The 20,240-nt window shown below is 45.8% G+C and overlaps 1 protein-coding gene across 1 annotated transcript in view; it reads left to right on the forward strand.

The window, feature by feature from the left end:
* Positions 1 to 20,240, forward strand: part of LOC128731649 (uncharacterized) — a 43,912-nt gene that overhangs the window by 14,064 nt on the left and 9,608 nt on the right. Inside the window, exon 6 of the mRNA XM_053824781.1 lies at positions 14,262 to 14,395. Within this exon, the coding sequence (XP_053680756.1) occupies positions 14,262 to 14,395 (134 nt within the window). The remainder of the gene's footprint in view (positions 1 to 14,261; positions 14,396 to 20,240) is intronic.

A 20,240-nucleotide genomic window follows, 5' to 3' on the forward strand; every position in this document is an offset into this window, starting at 1 on the left:
AAACAGCATCTCGTTGGATGCAGCTGTGTTCGGATGGCTGCGAAGTGGCGCGTTCCGGCACCATTTCCACTGTGCATCACGTTAGCATCCATCTAGTAGGGTGCGTTTTTTTGGGAATACCGAATATCCTCCACTGTAGGCTCGCTTGAAATACCCGTTCGGATGACAAACGCGGCCAACACCGTGCGTTTAGCTGTGGGAAATTTCTATACGATCCGCTTTGCGTGGTGGTGTGTGCGTGTTGTGTCTACGTGACTTCTAATGGCGAACGCCATGGGCTTCCGAATCGAGCGCAGTAACCTCCAGACGGGGGCTCTACTATAAGGTGCCCGTCACGCACCCCACCACGAACACCTCGACCACTATTAAGCGCGACCCACTACTACCTCTCTATATCCATCACCCCAGCAGCTGCAACCCCCGTGTGCCGTGTGCATCGTGGTGTGAACAGTGCGTGCGGTGGTCCGCGACTCATGCACGTCTCTCACACGATCTTACGCACGATCGTCTAGCGATAGAGAAGGGCACAGTTAGAGAGAGAGAGAGAGAGAGAGAGAGAGAGAGAGAGAGAAGGAGAGCCTGCCGCTGCATGCTCCCCGTCTCGCTAGTAAACCAACGAATCCCCTCTAACGGTGTTTATTAGATTTTTAATTCCCCAACGCACGCGCACGCACACACATTTAGAGAGCGATCTTTCCTGAGTTGGGGCCAATTTTGTGGTCAATCTCGTTGGAGCGCGTGATCAAATCATATCCAGCTCGCCGGTCTTTTATTGTTGTTTTCACAACACATCCTCGGCTCGTGCGTGTTGAGTATGCGCAATTAATTTCACCTCTACTCATAATTGGTCAAATTGTTGCGGCGCGTGTCGGGATCTATCGATCCCGAGGGAATTTCGTCGAAGTGCGTGCGTGCGCGTGCGAGTGAAACGACAGGATGTGCCTAACGAGAAGAGGGAAAGCAAATACCATCAGATCATGGCGACAAATGTCCGCCGCGCGAGACTGGTCTCGCGATTAGGAAATCTCGTGATACGGAATCGGAATAAAAATAACCCTCCCATATCGTTGGTGAGAAACTTGCGGAAGCTGTTTGCAGTCCCTTTACTTGGTTTTGATGTATTATGCTCGCAGGATTCTTCCGCTCATGTTGACTACTCGAAGACAATACAATGTCCTTTATCCTGCTGGACTGTAGGAGGCCACTAAGAACTGTAGGAGGCCCAATAAGAAGATGAACATCCTTGACCGGTTGACAACTGGTGTTCATATTTTATACGCCTGGCACAGGAAAATGAGTTCACTTTGGCCTAGTTGTTTGTTTTACCAAGTGATGGATGCATAATGAGTAAAGTTTTAATTGAGAATACAAAATATTTTCTAATTATTCTGTCTTGTTTGTAATGGGTATTTTTTCGCTTCTTGCTTTTTTACAGCTTCTCTGTATTGATTTTGATTTTGTATCCATTTTGCATCCTTTTAAAGAAGTAAGCGCTCGTTAATCGATCTTTCCGATTGGCGCTTCCTTTTATAGCGAGAAAATAAATCTGCTTCTTTTAAGAGGTGAAGTGAAAATGTGTATCATGACGATTAGAAATCAATAATTCTTTTTCATAGAATTTTCTGTTAAGCGATATGTGTTTATTTATACACATATTTCTTGAATGGTTTGATATTTCATTGTCTAGATATGTATGTCCTTCACCGTGCTTATGTCATAAACGAAATATTGCGAACTGTTCCAGAAGAATTGTTTGTTCATACATTAAAAATATCTTCGCATAAAGAAGATGTCATTTGAGCGATGAGCGTAATGGTGCTAGTATGCCTGGAGGGTCATACTCAAAAAAAATAGATGATACTCCAAAGGACACTTTCCTGGAATCGAAAAAAAAGCAATGAGAGAAACCGCTAAATCGTTGCCCACATAAACTTGGTCATAAACCGAAGTCAGGTTAATTTGTGGATCCTAGCTTAATGCTTATGCGTTGGGCAGGGTAGAGAGAAAATGCAGGATACCGGTGACGAAGGATGCTCCGGAAAATGTTTAGTGCGCTCCGTTGGGCCCATGTTGCTGGTTCGTTGCTGATGTTCTCTTTTTTTTCATTTTTTCCTTCATGGGTGAAGAGAAATAATACGCCTTTGAAAGTCTGTCAGAACGTTGAACATTTTCTCTTGCAGGATATGCTTTGACCTGGTTGTGACCCTGACAAGCGTAACATATTAATGAAGATGCTTTTTCGAAGTTAGCTGAGAAAAACTAGTGAAGGGGTACAAAGGAAAACAAAAATGTTCGCTAAGACCTAGGGACTATTGTAGTTGTTTAAATAAGAAGGTCAAGGAAATCCATAAAATATCAGACAATAGCTCGTAATGGTCCTGTGTGTATAAAAGAAGATAAAATACTGACCCGCGAAAACATCAACAAAATCAAGATTGATTCAACAATTGGTCGTGATGTTGCAAAATTTTGTTTTCTTATTCGTGGTGCACGCTGATCCTGCTTTAAATGCACTTCAAATAAAACACAACTTCTCGTGTCCTTGAAGAAATCGTTTCTCACTGCCTTGTTGATATTGTTGAGAGATTTTTCTTGATCAACATCAGTAGTTAAGAGTGTGTTTTATCGTGCTTTTAATGGCCATTTTCCTTGTACTTTTGTGAACTGATGGGTAGCAAAACCCAGGCACAAATTACGCCTCCGAGTCTGACAAGCCCCTATTCGATGCCTATTTGCCATCCACGAGGGTGGTGGCCGAGAAAATGTCACCTTGCCTCCTAGCTTCCGGTAGCACGCTGTTCTCTCGCCCCGTGCATGTCTCGATGGAGACGCCAAGTCGTCCCGCATGGACGCTCAAGGACGCATTTCACTCTCACTTTCCATGTGGCTGTTCCCATGGGGTTTTCATAGAATAAGGTACCCATTTCGAGAGTATGCCTACCGCACACCATTTTACACCAGAGGTGCGAGAGTAAACGTAGTCCGGTCCGTGAAACGTGAGTCCGGTGAGATGAGCGAATTTTTTGGGGTGACTACACTCATCGAAAACAGCGCTGGCTGTTGACAAAAAAAAAGCTCCAAATACTGCATCTGGCACTGTTTACATTCTGCTCTGTGTATCCCACCATTTTCCGTTTCTTTCGCTTTTGAGCCCTGTTTCACTCTCACCTATTATTGCCCGGTTACACACGATTGATGCGTCTGCGCACTGTTTTCAGCGTTCGATGGGTTTTGTCAGTGTTTACGTCGGGTTTTCCCGCCGTTGCATGTTATTCTTTCGCGAAAATCCACGGCAAGGAATCACCACGCCGGCGTGGTGTGGAATAACAGGCTACCGATGGTCACGTAGGCCCCACGACGGGATGTGTAGTAGTTTTTAAACAGAAATAATAACTAATCACGAGGGGGTTTTCATAGATATTTCCTTTCGTGTGTCGTTGCTTTATTCATTGTTTTATCAGCAGAATGTCATGCTTTAAAAATATATAAAACATTAGTGGGTGTGACCTCGACTGCGATCATTTATAAATCATGACTGAATTGAGAAATGTTGTTCAATGGAGGGTTGTTTGTTGTTGTCGTTTTGCTATCTAATCTTTGATAACACTCAAGCACTAGCACCCACTAATGTGTGGATTTTGAGTTTCTGGCGTAGTTTCGAACTGACAAAGTAATTTCCCTCTGTCCATGTCCTGTAAACATAACCGGCTACTTATTAAATTTCCAATTGATTACTATTGCAAGATTGGAGAATTCAATTAACGAACGACGTAAACCAACCAGCATGGTTGTTACGACAGCCTTTTTGCTTAATTTGTACAAAATATGATGGTTTATTGATCGCGTTGCTTTACTACGCTTTCAGCGACTATTTTTCCATTCAGCTTACTGCACGTGATGCGTTTGCTGGTGCGTCCTTTTTGACACGGTTGTGGCGTCGTAGAATCCCAATACACGCAGTAGTACGACATTTCATTCAATGAAACCCTCCCCAAAATCCGTACACGAAACCAACCGCTTAGCTTCGCCGGCGAGCGAATGAGGAAGCAAGAAAGTACATTGGAAAATGATGGATTCAGGATAAGGAGGATGAGTGGTGGAGCTAGTGGGTCGGTAGTCGGCAAAAGTCGGCATACGACACCTCACTATTTGTCTCGAAAAGCACGCCAGGAAAAAAAACCTGCCGGGAGTAAACAGTCGTCCTGCAAAAGCTTCTCCTGAGTTCCTTTGCATGGATGGACGAGAAATCTCGAGTAGTATCTCTCGGTAGTGCTAGTGCTTCCGTGCTGAACGACGGACTGAGTGTTCGTGTGACCAACACTCTTTCTCTCTCGTTCTTTTCTTCTCTCTCTCTGACTTGCTAAAGGATGTGGCCGTGCGGAAAATCTCGACAAGGAAACGTCCTCGCCACTCATTTTGCTGCCAAAGCTTACGCGCGCCGGACGGCAAATTGCAACACCGCGAACGTAGGACCATTTCTAACTCAAAGGTATTCCCTTTGCCGTAGATGGCGTGCCTAGAGGCGAGCAACTACACGTGGAGTGGTGGAACGGTGAGCAACGAACCGGGTGTGTGCGGTCGCGGATTGTGCCGAGGGTATTGCAAACGAGCGGTTTGATTTTTTTTGCGACTTGCCGAAATAAACAAACAGTGTTATATAACCGCTATTTTTGAGAGTTGGTAAAAAGGATGTGCCACAACGTGCCTTTACCAGCAGCAACGGTGTGTGAACTCGTTAGAGTGGGTGGAAAATTTCGGTGCTAAATGGGAACCACAAAGGATCTTTATGGAGCCGCAGTGAGGAGGATGAGAACTGGGTACTGCTGCTTCCTTGACCCAAATAACTTTGGGAAAACGGGGAAATACTCCCCGCACGCACACGGTTTGACGTGAGCATTAACGCGAACCATGTGACTGTTGGGGTTGGAAAATTTCGGATTTTCATTTGTCTCTGTTTCGTTGTTGTTGTCTTCGGATCACTTGTCTCTGTTTTTTTTTATTCAATTTAATGTTGTGGTGTTTCATTAGTCTTTAACGCCCAGGATAGTGAATGGAAAACTATTTAGCGCTCCATTCAAACGAAACCAAACAAAACTTGCAACAGTGTAGAATGAATGTTGCCGGTCGATCAAAACGAAAGAAGTACTACCTTTCTCATATCGTCAAAGATAATTCCGAACGACCGATAATATACCAGTTTGATAAAGTGAACGAACCGTGATGGTGTGCGAAGTGTGGTAATCATCAAAGGAATTGATTCGCTTAAAGAAAGGATCCTTCATTTCATCGCTCCTTCCAAGAACCGTGCTTCGAAGGTACGCCCGTACGGCGTCTTGTGTTGCCTAATTTTTGCTTTCACATGCCCTGTCGTTACGCTCTGTGCGGTAAAGATTTATTAGTTGTGAGATGGTACGCGAACATACTCTCTGCGAGACGAATGAGAAGCATTTTCTCATCCTCACCAGCTGTCCTCTGACGAGACGGCTCACGAGAGCGGGGCATATCTGTTGTTAGTTCGCCGGCTTAGGGCCCAATGTGAAAGTTACCTCCTCGAGGGTTCCTCCTTGAATTCTTCTTTGTCCTTTACCGGTTTCTACGACCCCATCGCTTGAAAGAGCCCTTCCATCATCAACAGCGTCGTGCACCTTGACGAAAAATCACTCAGACAAGAGTGGAAAAGGAGAACTGTTTGTATCGATTTTCCCATCTCATCTCGTTTGGAGATTTTCCTTTTGCCTTTGTTTTGTAAAGGGCGCCTAGACTTCAGACCATGTGGTGGCTGACTAGTTTTCACGGAAGGCAGGATCCTTTGAGTAGTTTGCCACCATTTGTGGAAAATGAATGCTTTATGTGTGCGAAATTATACTTACTTCATTCAATGGCATTTTCACTACAATAACCAGCTTTAACAGGTTGAACCATACGTTTGGATCAATTAAAATTGAAATGATTTCCAATTACATATACGTCTTCATTAGATTTTTGTTAAACTAATGAATAATTTTGCGAACGAGTATAGAAAAGTATACGCCAAACTGCAATTTCCATTGACCCCCAATCAAGATGATTGCCGTAAATAGCTCCCCTTATAGCGATGTCGGAGATGGGGAGTATTGCTGAAGCTATCTATTGATTATTCATTATAGCAGACATTTTCTTTATGGTGCACTCGTAAGACATGTGCAAAATTAATGCATCAATAGATGAAGCGGGAAAAATTCCTTACAGAGCGCATAAGTGCGGTAGTGATAAATGAGAATGGTGTTTGGTTCATTCCTTGCCGCACGTGCATGGTTGAACATGTATCGTTACAATTATGTACGCAATCGAATATATGAAATTTGAATGCGATTATTTATTCGATATAAATAATGGTATTTTAATAACAAGAGAATTCTAGTTTGAAAATGACCAACGAAACAATTATCATTTCTCTTATCCCGCAAAGCTTCTCGCTCTGTCGAGTTTCTACAACAAACTTATGTTTATAATCAGTTGTCGTCTAATAGCAACATATACAAACGTGTTTTACCACATAGCAGTTTTTTCTTTTTGATTCAAAATGTTCATTATTTCGTTTAATATTGTTCGGCAATCCAATTTCAGTTTAATCTCGCGTCGCAAATTCAACCGTCTTTGCGCAAGCGTCACATTGTCTAGCCGTTTGGTAGGTTTTAGGTTTTGTTTTTCGAATCATTCTAAGGGTGGAATTATTTTATTTGCGTTTTTTGTCGTTTTTATCGCCTTGGGTGTCACTTGAATTTCAAATTAAAGCAATATATATAAAGCTAGAAAAAAAACAGAACATGCACCTGCACTTCCAGTGGTTTCCATTTTCACGAGAATACCACACTTGCGAACTGATCCGGATGGGCGATTGTAAATTGTGCAAACGATGGCAAGTTTAATTTCATTCGTCACATGAGACAGCCGCTTTTTTCTCGTTTTCTCGTCATTCTTGCTTCTATGAGGGGTAGAATGTACTTTGAAAATTTTTTTATGTTTGTTTATGCAACGCGAGAGTTTGCACATGTTTCGCGCTGCTACACCAAAAGGAAGTTGGGCGTTGATTTTCTAAAAAAAAACGAAATCCGGGAATGGGATTGGAGGGCGTTAAGAACGGAGTAGGAGAAGGAAGGTGGCATTTTTTCTGACTATCTGTCATTTCTGCGTTCGTTAAACGTATAAGATTGTTTTGTCGTTTCATTCGTGGCAAGTAAAACACGCCCTGTAGGCAGCAAATCAGAAAGAGTTTAAAAAACTTTTTTCAACGTTCCACACGATGCCAAAAATACTGCCAAACAAATAATTGACTCGTTCATTTACAAAAGACCAAATCAAACAAGCCATCCGTCAAGGATGAAGCTCTCGCTAATCGAATAAAAATCATCGTTCCATCTTCCTACTGCCAACAGTGCGTAAATGGCTTGTTTTCGTCACTCTTTCCCATTATCAGCGATGGTTCGTGATGGTTTTGTCTCCACGAGTAACCTTTTAGCTGCGGCCCAAGGGGATCCTGGCCGTCGAGGTTTTCTCTCCCATCTGGTCATCTCCAGTACCGGTTCCTTGTGCCCGTGTCGGGTTTAATTAGATGTGATTGAATTAATTTACCCAAAGCAATCGCCATTGGGGGGAGCTGGCGTCAAGTTTCGGTGCTCGGAGTTAGCTCCAATGGTGCTCAAGCAACAACGATACGTGTCCACGATGGAGATATGTGGTGTATTGCGTGCTTTCAACCGGGAATGAAGCAATCAAACCCGAGCACGGAGCGTGGGGATGTCTCTGACCGGCGCCAGAAGGGTTATGATACGAATTATAATCAATAACGAGCGAAAATAGTAGGCTGCCATGCTTTCGGAATTCGCTTCTACTTGGGCATCGTCTTATTCTGCTACCATTGCGCTTCTTTGCGGTATGTTGAGAACGTTGGTTGCAAATTTTTGGCAATGCCCGCTCGCTCCTTCTAATCTTTTTGCCGGTGTTTTATGTTGGGATTTCAGCGTGCAAAATGGAAAAACCCGCAATGTGCACTCGCACCTGTGCGCTTGGCTTAATATCGATTTTAGTCTGCAGTGTAGCCCTATCCGTGCGCCTAGACCTTGACATTTGTTTGGCAATGTTGTCGATTTTCGAGGTCGTTCGATTGTTTTCATGCGTTCCCGTTTGTTGTCATGCTTCAGCGTGGGCTTGAGAATGGAATAAAAGCATCGTTGAATGCTTTTTGCTCGAGCCGATCGATGTCCCGAAAATGGTGTGATGCTTAGTTAATTAGTCCCACGTTATCCTCTGGGTTCTCTCAGCAAGTCATAGTTTGTTTGTGCCTGCCAGTTCGTGCGTGCTCAGTCGTCAAACATTTTCAACTAAACACTTAGATCCGTCAACAAACCACCGATAACAGATCCGTCAGGTTCGAGGTTCAGTTGAGCGAAATAATGCATCCTCCGAGGGCAAGACTTCATTTCTAATGTAATGCCTTATTTCCCGTAAAGGACCCTTTCGTTTTCTTACAGTATTATAATAAACATCGCTTGCTGCAAGTGCACAAGGCACTCATTCAAAGGATTTTTTTGCAATTACTAACGAATGAGCCTATCGTGTGCACCATTTTTTCTATGATTTCGCTTTTTTTCCCTCGTTCATACTTCGGTGAGTACTATAATTTAGCCCACTATATGTGCGAGCTCGCGATCCCTTGGCAAAACAACAAACAGGACGGTATATACAAAAACATACAGATTTCCTCTTCTGTTCCTCGAATGCTTCGCAATGGAGTTTTGTTTGTCCCAGTTGTCCTCTCGGCAGGGTTTTGTTTCGGTTTCATTCCTCGCCAATGCGACCCTACCGTTTCATTATCCTCGTGTGAAACTTTAACTTAACGCTGGGTGGGTACCTGCTGTTTTTTATTCGCTCACCCCACATTGTCCCTATGTTTCAACGGAGGAGAGAAATAGGAGAAGATGGGCGATTCACGAAACCGACACAACTCGTCCATAAATTTTGCCAGTCAGGAGGTATCCGACGAAGGTGGCTTCCAGTGTCTTTGGGAAGTGGAAATTACTGTGAAGGATTACTATGCGACGGAATCGTTGGAGGCAAGGAAAGCTAGGGGATACAGGAGTGCCACGTCAGCTCGTTGCAGTAGCAACAGCTGTTTTTTTCTTTTTCTTCTTCTTACTTCCCCATTTCAACCTGAAACTTCTGGTGTGGCTTTCGTAGGAGAACATGAAAGCCGGTTTCTCTGCGGGAACCGAACCCTCCCATTTGTGCCTTATTAGCGTTAGGAGCTCAGTCGCCTTTAGTTCGTTGGACGCAACTGACGTTAGGGCCGCAACTCTGGCTTGTGTTTTAGAGCTTGGGATCAGTGCTTTTAGTGCTTGGGACAATGTTTAATAAATGAGGTCGTTTATAGTAAACAATCTTTGTGCTGTGCACTTGTCCAAGTCTTTTTGAATTGGTACTGTTTACGATTTATCACCATACCTGTTAGGGGGGGGAGAGATTCATATGTCCACGCGTGATCTTATCTGATAAACATGTGATGATAAAAAAAGGCTCACTAACGTGAAGTGATCTAAGAAGATTGCGTCTTTTGGTCGTACAAACTGCACCACTGTAGGCCAACAATATATTACATTACGCTTGTATTGTGCTAGATATCTCAAGGAAGCTGCAGAATGTGACTGTGCTGTGTTATAATCGTGGCTCTCAAGATAAAATACTACACTGTGTGTGTTCATATGTGATTAAAGTGAGTTTTAACGTGAGTCAATTCTGGCGGTGAGTGAACTGTGCATCAAACAACGTCCTTAGTGCAACGAGCGATTGTGAGCGAAGGAAGAGTATTTCATAACCTGTGGCCATTAATTCACTGGTCATGCACGGAATTCAGCACCTCTTTCGGCAGCACGCGCTCGAAAAGCAGGCGAGCGCGGACAGCTGGCACTCGGCAAACGGAAGTATCGTCGGTGGAAGCTCCTCCAACCAGGGGCTGCAAGGATCGACGTCGACAATGTCGTCGATCAACAGCCAGCAGCATGCTCCAAACGTTCGAAGACGCAGTATAGATGAATCGCAGACGTCGATGACTAGCGAAGGTTAGTTTTGAAGCTAGACTTTCCAGAGGAAAAGGCATTTTTTGGGAATATTTTCCTACAGCGTGTGTTGGCGACAGTAAAGTAAAGGAATCATCAAATTTAGTCGCACAACCGCGATGTCCAAATTCCTTTCGCTATCAACTCGCGTAAAAGGTGTTAAAGCAATTCTTGGTGCTGTTTTGTTTCCATTTTCGACAGTAAATGGCTTGTCGTGAGTGGTCGATTAGCTGCCACGCGTGAACGGTTCGAAGTTTTACAAAAGCCACAAGGAATCGTGAACGTTTTTTCGCACGGATGATGATCGCTGAATTGCATCCGTGTACCGGCTGTGGTTTATAACACATGGAGTGAAGACTTGCTAATGGAAGCACACCTTAAGTGTAGTCCATCTCTATCGATTCCTGGTCGCATACGCACAACATGTAGAAGATGTTCATCAAAAGAGGGTGCCTTACACTTTGTGTTGTCACTGTTGAAAAGTTTCTCATCGCAAAATGTACACTTTTTCCGGCTACAAAACAGAATTCGGGCTGGCTGGTGCCTCGGTACGATCACCAACATCGCCACAAGAATGTTACCACCTCGGTATGTTGATTCCGCGCGGCCGGAAGTCACCGGAAGGACGCGGAAGCCAGTCGTCGGAGCTGAGTGGCACGAGTTTAGGCGCAAACGGGATAAAGCGCATGTCCAAGCGCACGCCAGATCCGAGGGCGAATGCTTACAATTCGGTAAGTGTGAGCACAGTTTGAAGGCTGTGTTATAGTGAGAGGACAAAAAGCTCCTTTAAATGAAAATTATGTTGCACTAATGCAAAAAAAAATCATGTTCTTATTTGTAGAGTGTCCGCCGAGGATCATTAGAGAGTGCGTGTTCGCCACCGAACCACCATTACAACACTGCCGGTTATTTCCCGCACGATCTGGATGATATATACGAGTACAAAACAGACCATCAGTACTTCACGCACACGGGAGCTTACCAACACCCGGCGTATCCGCTATCCTCTGATATTCAGCGCAATCTGCTGTTCCAGCGCAACCACGGTTATCATTCACTGGACGAGTATGGTTCCTCCGGTGTGTCCAGCTTCAACAGTTCCAACAACCGTTTGCTGGGCCAACGGCATCGGTTCGACAATAGCAGCTTTGCGCGGAAGCTCACGCAAAGCATCTCCCAAAGCAGCATCGACAGTGGCAATTCGTCGACCTCGAAGTCTTCAAACAACAAGGAGCACGACAAGCGAAACCGTGACAAAGGTGGCAATAGCCACGGCAATCATCATCATCATCACTCGATTACGGAAATGCTCAAACATCTTGGCAAGAAAGCTCACATCTGGCCCGGTGGACGTACGCGACACTCGTCGATCAGCGAGGATCACCATGCGGATGAGCGCCGTGGTGTCGGTGACGTGGAAGGAGTTATTAGCAAACCGAAGGAGGACTTCCGGTCACGATCGCGCTCGCTCGATGTCGATCAGACGCGCCGTATACTCGACGATTGCGAGTCGACGTACAAAATCTATAACAAAATCCTGCGCGAAGGTAAAACCGCTACTGGTAAGAGTGGGTCGCGGTTGATGTGTCAAACCAAAGTTTAAGAGAAGAACGTCGTGCTAGAGTTTTGATTAAACCTCGAGCAAACGTTACTTAAAATTGAATTTGACAAAATATCCAGCGATGATGCACATTGAGCCACTAATAGTAGGAGGGCGTTGTGTGGGACTTAGATGGCTTTTGTGTGGAACCGAAGGGAGCGCCGGTGCTCCAAGATGTTATATACCACGGTCGTAAAATGTAATCGAGGCATAAAAGAGTGTTTGGCATCACAACGGGCTGCCAATTATCTCTGGGCGTTCAAGAAATCGGCGGAATTGTTGAGCGCCTTCCGCGGCACTTGTGTTCACCCCGACCGGTTTTATTGGTGGGTGTATATAAATAAGTACTCTGTGTGTTGTGTCCACCGCAGTCACTTTTTGGTCCCGGTTTCTTTACCCAGCGCTTACGTAAGCTTCTCGCTCTCTTCTGAAACGCTGGGGGCTTGTTGAAGGCGTTGGCGTGCTGCCAGTTTGCTATAGTGTATTGACCGTCTGCCGGTAAAAAACAATTCCCTGATGTATTTTGAATCGACTGCATCGCCGGTTTGGCGTCACACACTGGCAGTTACCGGTGGTTGATGTTGTTTACTTGAGATTGTAAACAAATAATAAGTTCTAACCATACAGCATTGTGCCTTCGGTATTTCGAAGTGTACTTCTAAGCGAAGTGAAGGTTTCGAAAGGACGGAGTTTTAAAAAATCCTAGCCACTAAAATCAGCAACTTAGTAGCATTGATCTTACTAAGCAAATCCTTTTGAGAATTAGCTTGGTCAGTTTTGCAATATCTTTTTAACTGCAAAAGCATAGCTATCAGCTACACAATTGCATCTAGCCTGCACATAACTCTTTCGAGTTGGTGTGAATTTTCCACTCAGGTTTCCGCTGTCGCTCGCTGGACATTCTGGAACGATCTTGTTCCTAAACCCCCCAAACACTGCATAAACGCGTGTATTTTACATTCCCTATGAGGGGATAAATGCGCACTCGCGTTATGTGTAGCGGTAAGAATAAACAATACGTGAAAAACGTGTTTTGATGCAATCGACTTCGAGTTGTGCACCTCGGGCTGTGATCAATGTGGAGAAGGGACTGAACCACGGCACGGGCGAGAGGGATTGGCTCCACGAGACGGCCGGTTTGGAATCGATAAACAGCTCAAACACAACTGGGTCTAACAGTTGGCTAGTATGGTTCAAACCAGTGTGAGAAATAAAACCGGCAAAATTGTATTTACGTAGTGGAGGCACGTCTCTCGGACGCTTCAAGCCCGCGCGCGTTCTTGATGATGGCGTCAGTGAAATATGCTATTATGCAAATTTCTAGAAGTAGCTGCGTTTTTTTAGCCCCACTAAACCCCTTGTGTGCTTCGAATGGTTTGCAGATCGAGGATGGCCAGTAGCTTTACTCACACCGCCAGGGGGGGTATGCAAATAGGATCGCGCAAGTGTGTGTTGCTGTCAGGAGGGATAGTAGCAGCGAGTTGGAGAGTTGATTGAACGAGAAAAAAAGTCGTCCATATTTTCTGAAGTTGACGCTGTTGTTGTTTACTGCCTCAGCAACCGGTAAAATAATTACTAGGTTAGGTTGATGCCGGCGCCGTATCGAAATGAATATCGCTATAATTGGATTAATTCATCCATCCGCCCACTATTTGCCCGATACTATCTTAACGAGCGCGAGGAAACAGCGATAAGTACGTCAACAACACCCCTTCTAGCTTGCTTTCTTGGGTGACGCTCCCTTGCGCTTTACTCTGAAGGTTGTTGTATACGTGTATCGTTCAAATTGCGCACTACTAAGCAACTTCGTACTGACCTGCCCCATGACTCGGACGTATGACGGGCTATTCGTTGGATTAAACCGGAACTCTAAAACCAATCAACTCTCCTAACCCGTTAGGCCGCGTTACTAATGTGCCTCTTCCTAATGCATCCGTCTTCCAATTTCCGATCACCACACCGTTGGGAATTAAATGCAAAACGAATGCAACTGGTCGTAATGTTACGGGTCTGGAACACTCTACTACATCGCATACGTCGACCTTCGAGCGAAACGTCGTCAACATTGCGGCCCTCGTCTCGATCGGTGGCGTAAATTTGCAAATCAAACGCTCATTGGACATCCAGCTGCTTCGAATGCGTCCATCGTTGACCCTTGCTACGCTTATTCGCACAAACTACCTACCTCATCGCTGGGCGGACGATGAGGCAACAGGAAGAAGTAAACAAGAACACAACGGCTGCGTGACGCATCATCATTGGTTATAGGGCGCTTTTGTTGTGAAACTATTTTCCCCACAAGTTGTTCATCTTCTCATATCATTTGTTGGTGATTTTTTTTATCGGATACGTGTACCGATGAGGTAGCGTGAAGTTCTTATCCATTCGTATACCAACGGTTACCTGCAGTGAGGGTTCACAATCATTAGATTCTAAATGCCTTTTAGCTGTTATGGATGACATTTAAATCATGGAGCAGAGGAGAAATGCATTTGACAGTTTTGAATTGATTATTGCAAAGATTCGCCAAAACATCCTTATTGACGTGTATGCTTTCTTCTCTCCTTTAGCCGCCCATATGCGACGGGCCTCGGCCGAGTTGGCAGAACGTCGTCGAGCATCACTTGGAGCTACGCGAGGACTTCGAGCAGACGGTACTTTGGATCCTTACCATGCCGCGATCTTGTTCCGTGATTCCAGAGGGGTAAGTTTACATATCTTTTATCATGATCTCGTATTTCCATCGACGATGGCTTATCTACTGTCAAGAGATCGTTACGGTATGGTTTGGTGCGTTGGTTTGTAGTGCGAATTGCATATCTTCTAGGCGCAATCAGAAAATAGCAAGCACATGGTGTCTTATTTGAACTCGTAAGATTACATAATGCAGAATGAATTATCTGATAAGAATTTTTAAGAATTTTCTACTGTCAGTTATTGACAAACACAAAGGTTTGCTGCATTTGAAATAGCAAAATTTCCAATGTAAAAAATCTAATATAGGTATGCGAATTAGAAAATCAAATTAATCCACAAATAGCATACAACGCAACTATCTAGTCGTTTGGTTTTCGTATCGGTATTATGTTCGTATACTAATTCAAAATATATGTGTCCAGATTTTACTCGTTTTTCTCCAGCTTTCCTTGCTAGGCATCGAACAGTGATAATTTGTTTTCTCACATCATATGCGCAACAGTCCTCGCAAGCGCTTGTGCGCTATTACTGTGAAATGTTGACATGTCAAAGTTGACTCTAGAATTGTATCAAATTAACAGTCTGGCCCATCTCGACGGCTGTCGATCGTAGCAAATGCGACAACGAACGATCTATCTCGGGGTGGTAGTGCAATCACCGCCGTAGCGCTGCAAATTGAATGAGCAAAACAGAATTAGTGTCATGAAGAATGAGGAAAAAGGGCAGGGCAAGTGGGGTTAGTTGTGTAGAAAGATCTGCATGAATTCTTCTGATTTGCAACTTCGCGTTGGCGCCATTTGCAATCATCGGAAGGAACTTTCAGATGACGGGCTTATTGCTGTTCCTAAAGTTATAACAGTTTGAAGAAAAAGCAATATAAAGAACGATTTGACCACTGCCTGGTTGTTCCACATCTGGTGGGCCAATCACTAGCTCCCGGGTTTGTTCTCATTCATTTCATTTTAATTAATTTTACTTACCATCGACGACTGGCGCTTGAGCGAACGTCGCGTTCCAAATCGAGTTTGGCGTCAACTTGTCTATCAGATGGTTAATAAACATAAAAATGTTATTGATAAGCACACACGGAAACACCACTCAACACATGCGGTCCCCTCTAGCAACCCAGCGACTGCTTGATTGAGACGAACTAACGAGGCGTTATGATTAATTGACAATAAAATTGCTACTCCGGTTACGTAACACCAGACCGCGTTGAGAAGTTCTTTGAGCTCCTTTTGGCTTGCTGTGAATGCTGTGGGTTTATTTTCGCATCTGCCTCTCAATTGCCCTAGCACGCGTTCACAGTTGCCGATTGTTTACTGTTTACTTATTTTGCAGGCTCAGGGCAGAATTCACAACACGGTTAATCGTTTTAAAGCATCTTAGACTCAGACTTTGCCTCATGTTAGTTTTGTTTAGACGGAGGAAACGAAGGAAAACACACCCAATTCGCTAGCCACCTACGCGTATCCGCGGGAGATGTGTTTGGTCGACATTTTCAAACCCAATTCCTATGGTGACGACGAAAGAATATCTTCGTGACAATTCGTTTGGAATGTGTGCCTTCTATTCGCTTCTTTTCGCGAAGAGAAACAAACACACAGACCGAAATTAGCATGAAGCTGCCGTGTTGCATACAAATCTCAGCCAATAATCGGCGCCATCGCGCACACGCATCTTCTCTAGCGTTGCTAGCGAATTTTCAATACGCGAACGAGCGATTTAGCGCGTGGGCAACAATTAAACTGCTCTCGCGCACAAAACACACCTTAGTGCGCGTTGTGGCGCTGATAAGGCAAATAAAGCCGCTCTTATCGCTACCGCCGAGCAATCATTAACCCTCCTATACACCTTCCCTGCTATCGGGGTTGGTGGGCGATAAAAATCATAACACCCTCGCACCGGAGGGTGGTTGTCAGATCGCTTACGATTGTGCCGCAGTGTTGCTGGAGGAGTGTATCCGCTGCTGAGATCTCATGGGGGGGGTCTCTTTCTTGCTCCCATTTAAGTGCACAGTGCGCGGTTCGTACATACGCGCTTAATTGATGGAAATCGCCCTTCGTCACGACGACGTTCCGGGTTTTAATGTGCGCGACGATGATAAACGGTTTACAATGGTGCGTGTGGCAGCAGATTCACACAAAAAAAACCACGGCAAAATCGTCCCTCATGACATTTACCTCGAGACAACACTTGCCGCCCCGCCTGTGCGTTACTACACCCCTCTGTGATCTCCCATCCGCCCCATCGACGCCTTTCACACCATCTCGCGTAAGAATGCACTACGTCACATGAGATTTTCCGGGGTTCTTTGTCTCACACCGCGCTCGATAGAACCGATTAGAGTGGCTCGTTTGGCATGCTTGCGCTAACGACAGTCGTACGCACCGCAAACGAGGTTAGGAAATGCATCCACCACGTGGCTGGTGTGGTTTGTTTGGCGCTCGTTGCGCGAAAAAAAAACACCGGCCAGCATATCATCCCTATGAATGAAAAAAGGGTGGACCTGTTCAGTCGCGGAAAAAGTGCCCTCCCCACCCAACCGTGAGCGAGATCAGTAGGAAGACTGGGGAGCGGGCGAGAAAAGAGGGTGTTGTGTTGTGTCCGTGTGTATTGGTGTTATGGCCTCGAAATCGCCTACCGACGGGAGCCGCGCAGTTCGAGTTCATTCGTTCGCGAAACCAGACGCTTCTCGCGCGCGCATCTACCAATCCGAGGATCCAAAACAACGCGTGATCCTCGTGCTGTAAGCTGTCATCGGTGGCCGGTGGGGGTGGTGTGTGTTGACGAGGAGGTGCACTGGTGTGGCCGTTGGTGCGTTGGTGCATTTTTGTGGCTGCTGCAACGCTTTCAGATTGAACCCCCAAAGTCCTTGCTTGCTTGTCTGCTCGGAAGGCGCCAAATCGTTCGATCGTCAAATCTGCTGCTTCGCGATCGCGCGAAGAGGACGAATCATCCCTTTGTGCAGCTCCTACGTGGGTGTGGGGGTGGGTCGTTTTATTTTCGTGCGTGTGAAAAACCGCAATCGTGATTTCGGGCGAGGAGTAGATGCGGGGCTTGTTCATCGGATGATCGCGGGGTTGGATGAGCCGGTCAACTTTTGTAACGTTAATGACAAAAAGTGCGTGCGTTTGTGTGTGCGTGCGCGGCGTTGTGGGAAAATTTTATTTTTCGCGCACCCAACCACCACCAGCCTTCGGTGCGTAGCACGTGTTAGTTCGCGTTCAAAAGTGTGCAAATTGTGCGAACCGGCGCGCAAAGGTTGAAATCGAAATTTTGCCATGAACAAAAACAAAACGCGTGTGTGTTGCAGCGATTCCACAGGCCGGAGGGATTGGTGATAGTGAAAACGGAGTTACATTGCGCTGTGGGACAGCTTTTTTATCGGCGCCATCTTAGGCGAACGCGCGCGCGCGCGTCATACGTGCAATATGTATTCGCGCCTTAGAGCTAAAAATAGCCTGTAAGAGCGACGGTCCGAAAGGAAAAGGAAAACAACAATACAAACCTACGAGCGAATAAAACCCATCCGCGCGTGTTGTGATCTTTTTCGGCCGGAGGAGTGTCCGTTCCGTTCCTGGTGCGTTTTCTGTGCACATTAAAAGTTTTGTACCGGCTCATTTCATCCGCGCTGGACGAGACACGGTTGACGGGGAGAATCAGAGCGCTAGTTTTTCTTGCGTTTGCTCGAACGCACATAATTAAAAATGCAAGTTTGTGTGTGTGTATGTGTTGTCGGCTTCGGTGCTGGTTGCCCTGCCAGACACCGGATCCCAGGAAGTGGCTCGAATCCGGATGTTAACCTCCCGATTTGCGGATATTACGATCTGCGACTTAACGATCGTTTGATCGCTTTAGTTTTTGCGGTTCTCCTGCTGCTGCTGCTGCTGAGCTCTAGTAGTGGGTTCTTGTTTATTGACGATCGAAAGGGCAAAGCCCACCACATCGCCGCAACCTGAACTCGCCCGCGGGTATGGAGTGATCGTGAGCGGGGTTGTAGTTTTTGAAAGGGTCCTTGAAATTGGTCGAAACCAGTTCATGGAATGAGGCTGCTGCACGGCGGCTTCTCCATTCCCCCGTCGTACTGTCCGCCTGCAGATGTCGTTTGTTTTGGAGCTCTGCTATGGAGTCCACTGTTGTTGACCTAGGCCGCCCGGAATTCCTTGCCATGGAGCACGTTTTTTTTTATTATCTTGTGAGCCAGCAAATTGCCGATTGCTCAACAACAACGTTGAAGCGTGGCTTAGGCCCTCAAGGTGGACACTCCCTGCACTTAACGAGCTGACGACGGGCTCGAGTGACATTAGCAGCGTTTAAAGTATCACGTTTTGTTGTGAAAAATACGGTGCTCAAAATTCGCGATAGTTCGCGGGTGTCAGCTATTCATCGGTTCTCAATGGTTCTCAATAATCCCCAATCGGGAACAAAAGGAAGGAACAAAACAACTTCACATAACACAGCAGGTAGCTAGTGTGCTTTATACAGGTTCCTTGCTGTTCGTTCTTGAGCTTGGGGGCTCTTTTTCCGACTACATCCAGTTTAACCATCCGATAAATGGATTAACATGCCCCCGCCCTTCCTTCGTCGTTCCCTCACTATCCAATAATGCACTGAGCTGCCGGCAAGGCATGTGTCGCCCTCTCGAGAAATCGTCATAAAACGTAGTACACTATTGCTGGAAGAGAGAGAAAGAGAGATGCGATTCATTGCACTGACGCAGCACAGCTGGCGCGTTCTTCTTCCCGTTCTTCCGGAGGAGCGCAAGATGGTTGGGTGCGAAAATGCCCTGCCAATAAAAACGGCGACGACGATGTTTGCGCCCGATCCTCCCAACGGACGCGTGTGCCCTCGTGTGCCGTGATTACGCGCGTCATCTCGTATCTCGCGCACTGATTTGTGTGGATTTGTGGCGATACAACACACATACTCGGATTTGGCTCTTCTTATTTTGGCTCCATTCGATTCCACCCTAGTAGACCGAAGGGAAGCCACGTCGACACGGTCGGTGGCTATCGCTGTCTCGAGGGGGGTTCGTCAACGTTACGACGACTAGCGAACAACAGGCTCTGCCTTGCAGCACAGTACCACCCCAAGAGGTCGAGAGGGGGGGGTACAAGTGATAATGAGTTTCGGCCAAATATTTGCCCTCTCGGTCGAAGAGAGAGAGAAAACCAAAAAAAACCCCGACCGTGTTGCTGCGCGCCCAGGGAATGCAATGTCCTGTTGAATGTGACACTTCGCATGATGAACCTAAACCCGGCAGCATTTGGGAGAGCGAGCACAAGGGTATAGTGTCAGCTAACATCGTCCGCCAGCTTTTCCAAAGCTGGCCGGTCGGTCGGTATTGAAGGTCCGCTTGTGTGTGGGAAGTTTGTCTAATACCCACAGGTGTAGGGGCGTGTGATTTGAGTGATTTGCATCGCTGATTTTGTGTGTTTTGTTTTGTGTGCCTCCCTATCTTATCGGGGGCGGGTGGGTTAGGAATTGACTGCGGAAAATCATGATGTCGCTGGGAATTATTGGACCTTGGAAACTGAAGCTCCCGACGCGCACGACGATCCAGTTTGATCCGCGGCGTAGGTTGGTTAAACAGCAGCCACCGATTGTTTGTCATCCTTTCGATCGTTTTCCCTCTACTATAGGGGTTAAAACACGTAAAGCTTAAGATCACCAACTCGTCACGACGCTGGGCGTTTGCTAAGTGGTATTAAAAAAATCAAACATTTAATTAACGCTGTAACTGTCAATAACCAGGCATGGTTCTGATTAGGTAATCTGCTTAAGCATGATTAGCGCGCTACAAGGATACGGTAGCAGTGACACTTGTTTCCGGTAATATTGGAACAGTC

The sequence above is a fragment of the Anopheles nili genome, chromosome 2 (genome assembly GCF_943737925.1).
Source record: "Anopheles nili chromosome 2, idAnoNiliSN_F5_01, whole genome shotgun sequence".
Lineage (NCBI taxonomy): Eukaryota > Metazoa > Arthropoda > Insecta > Diptera > Culicidae > Anopheles > Anopheles nili.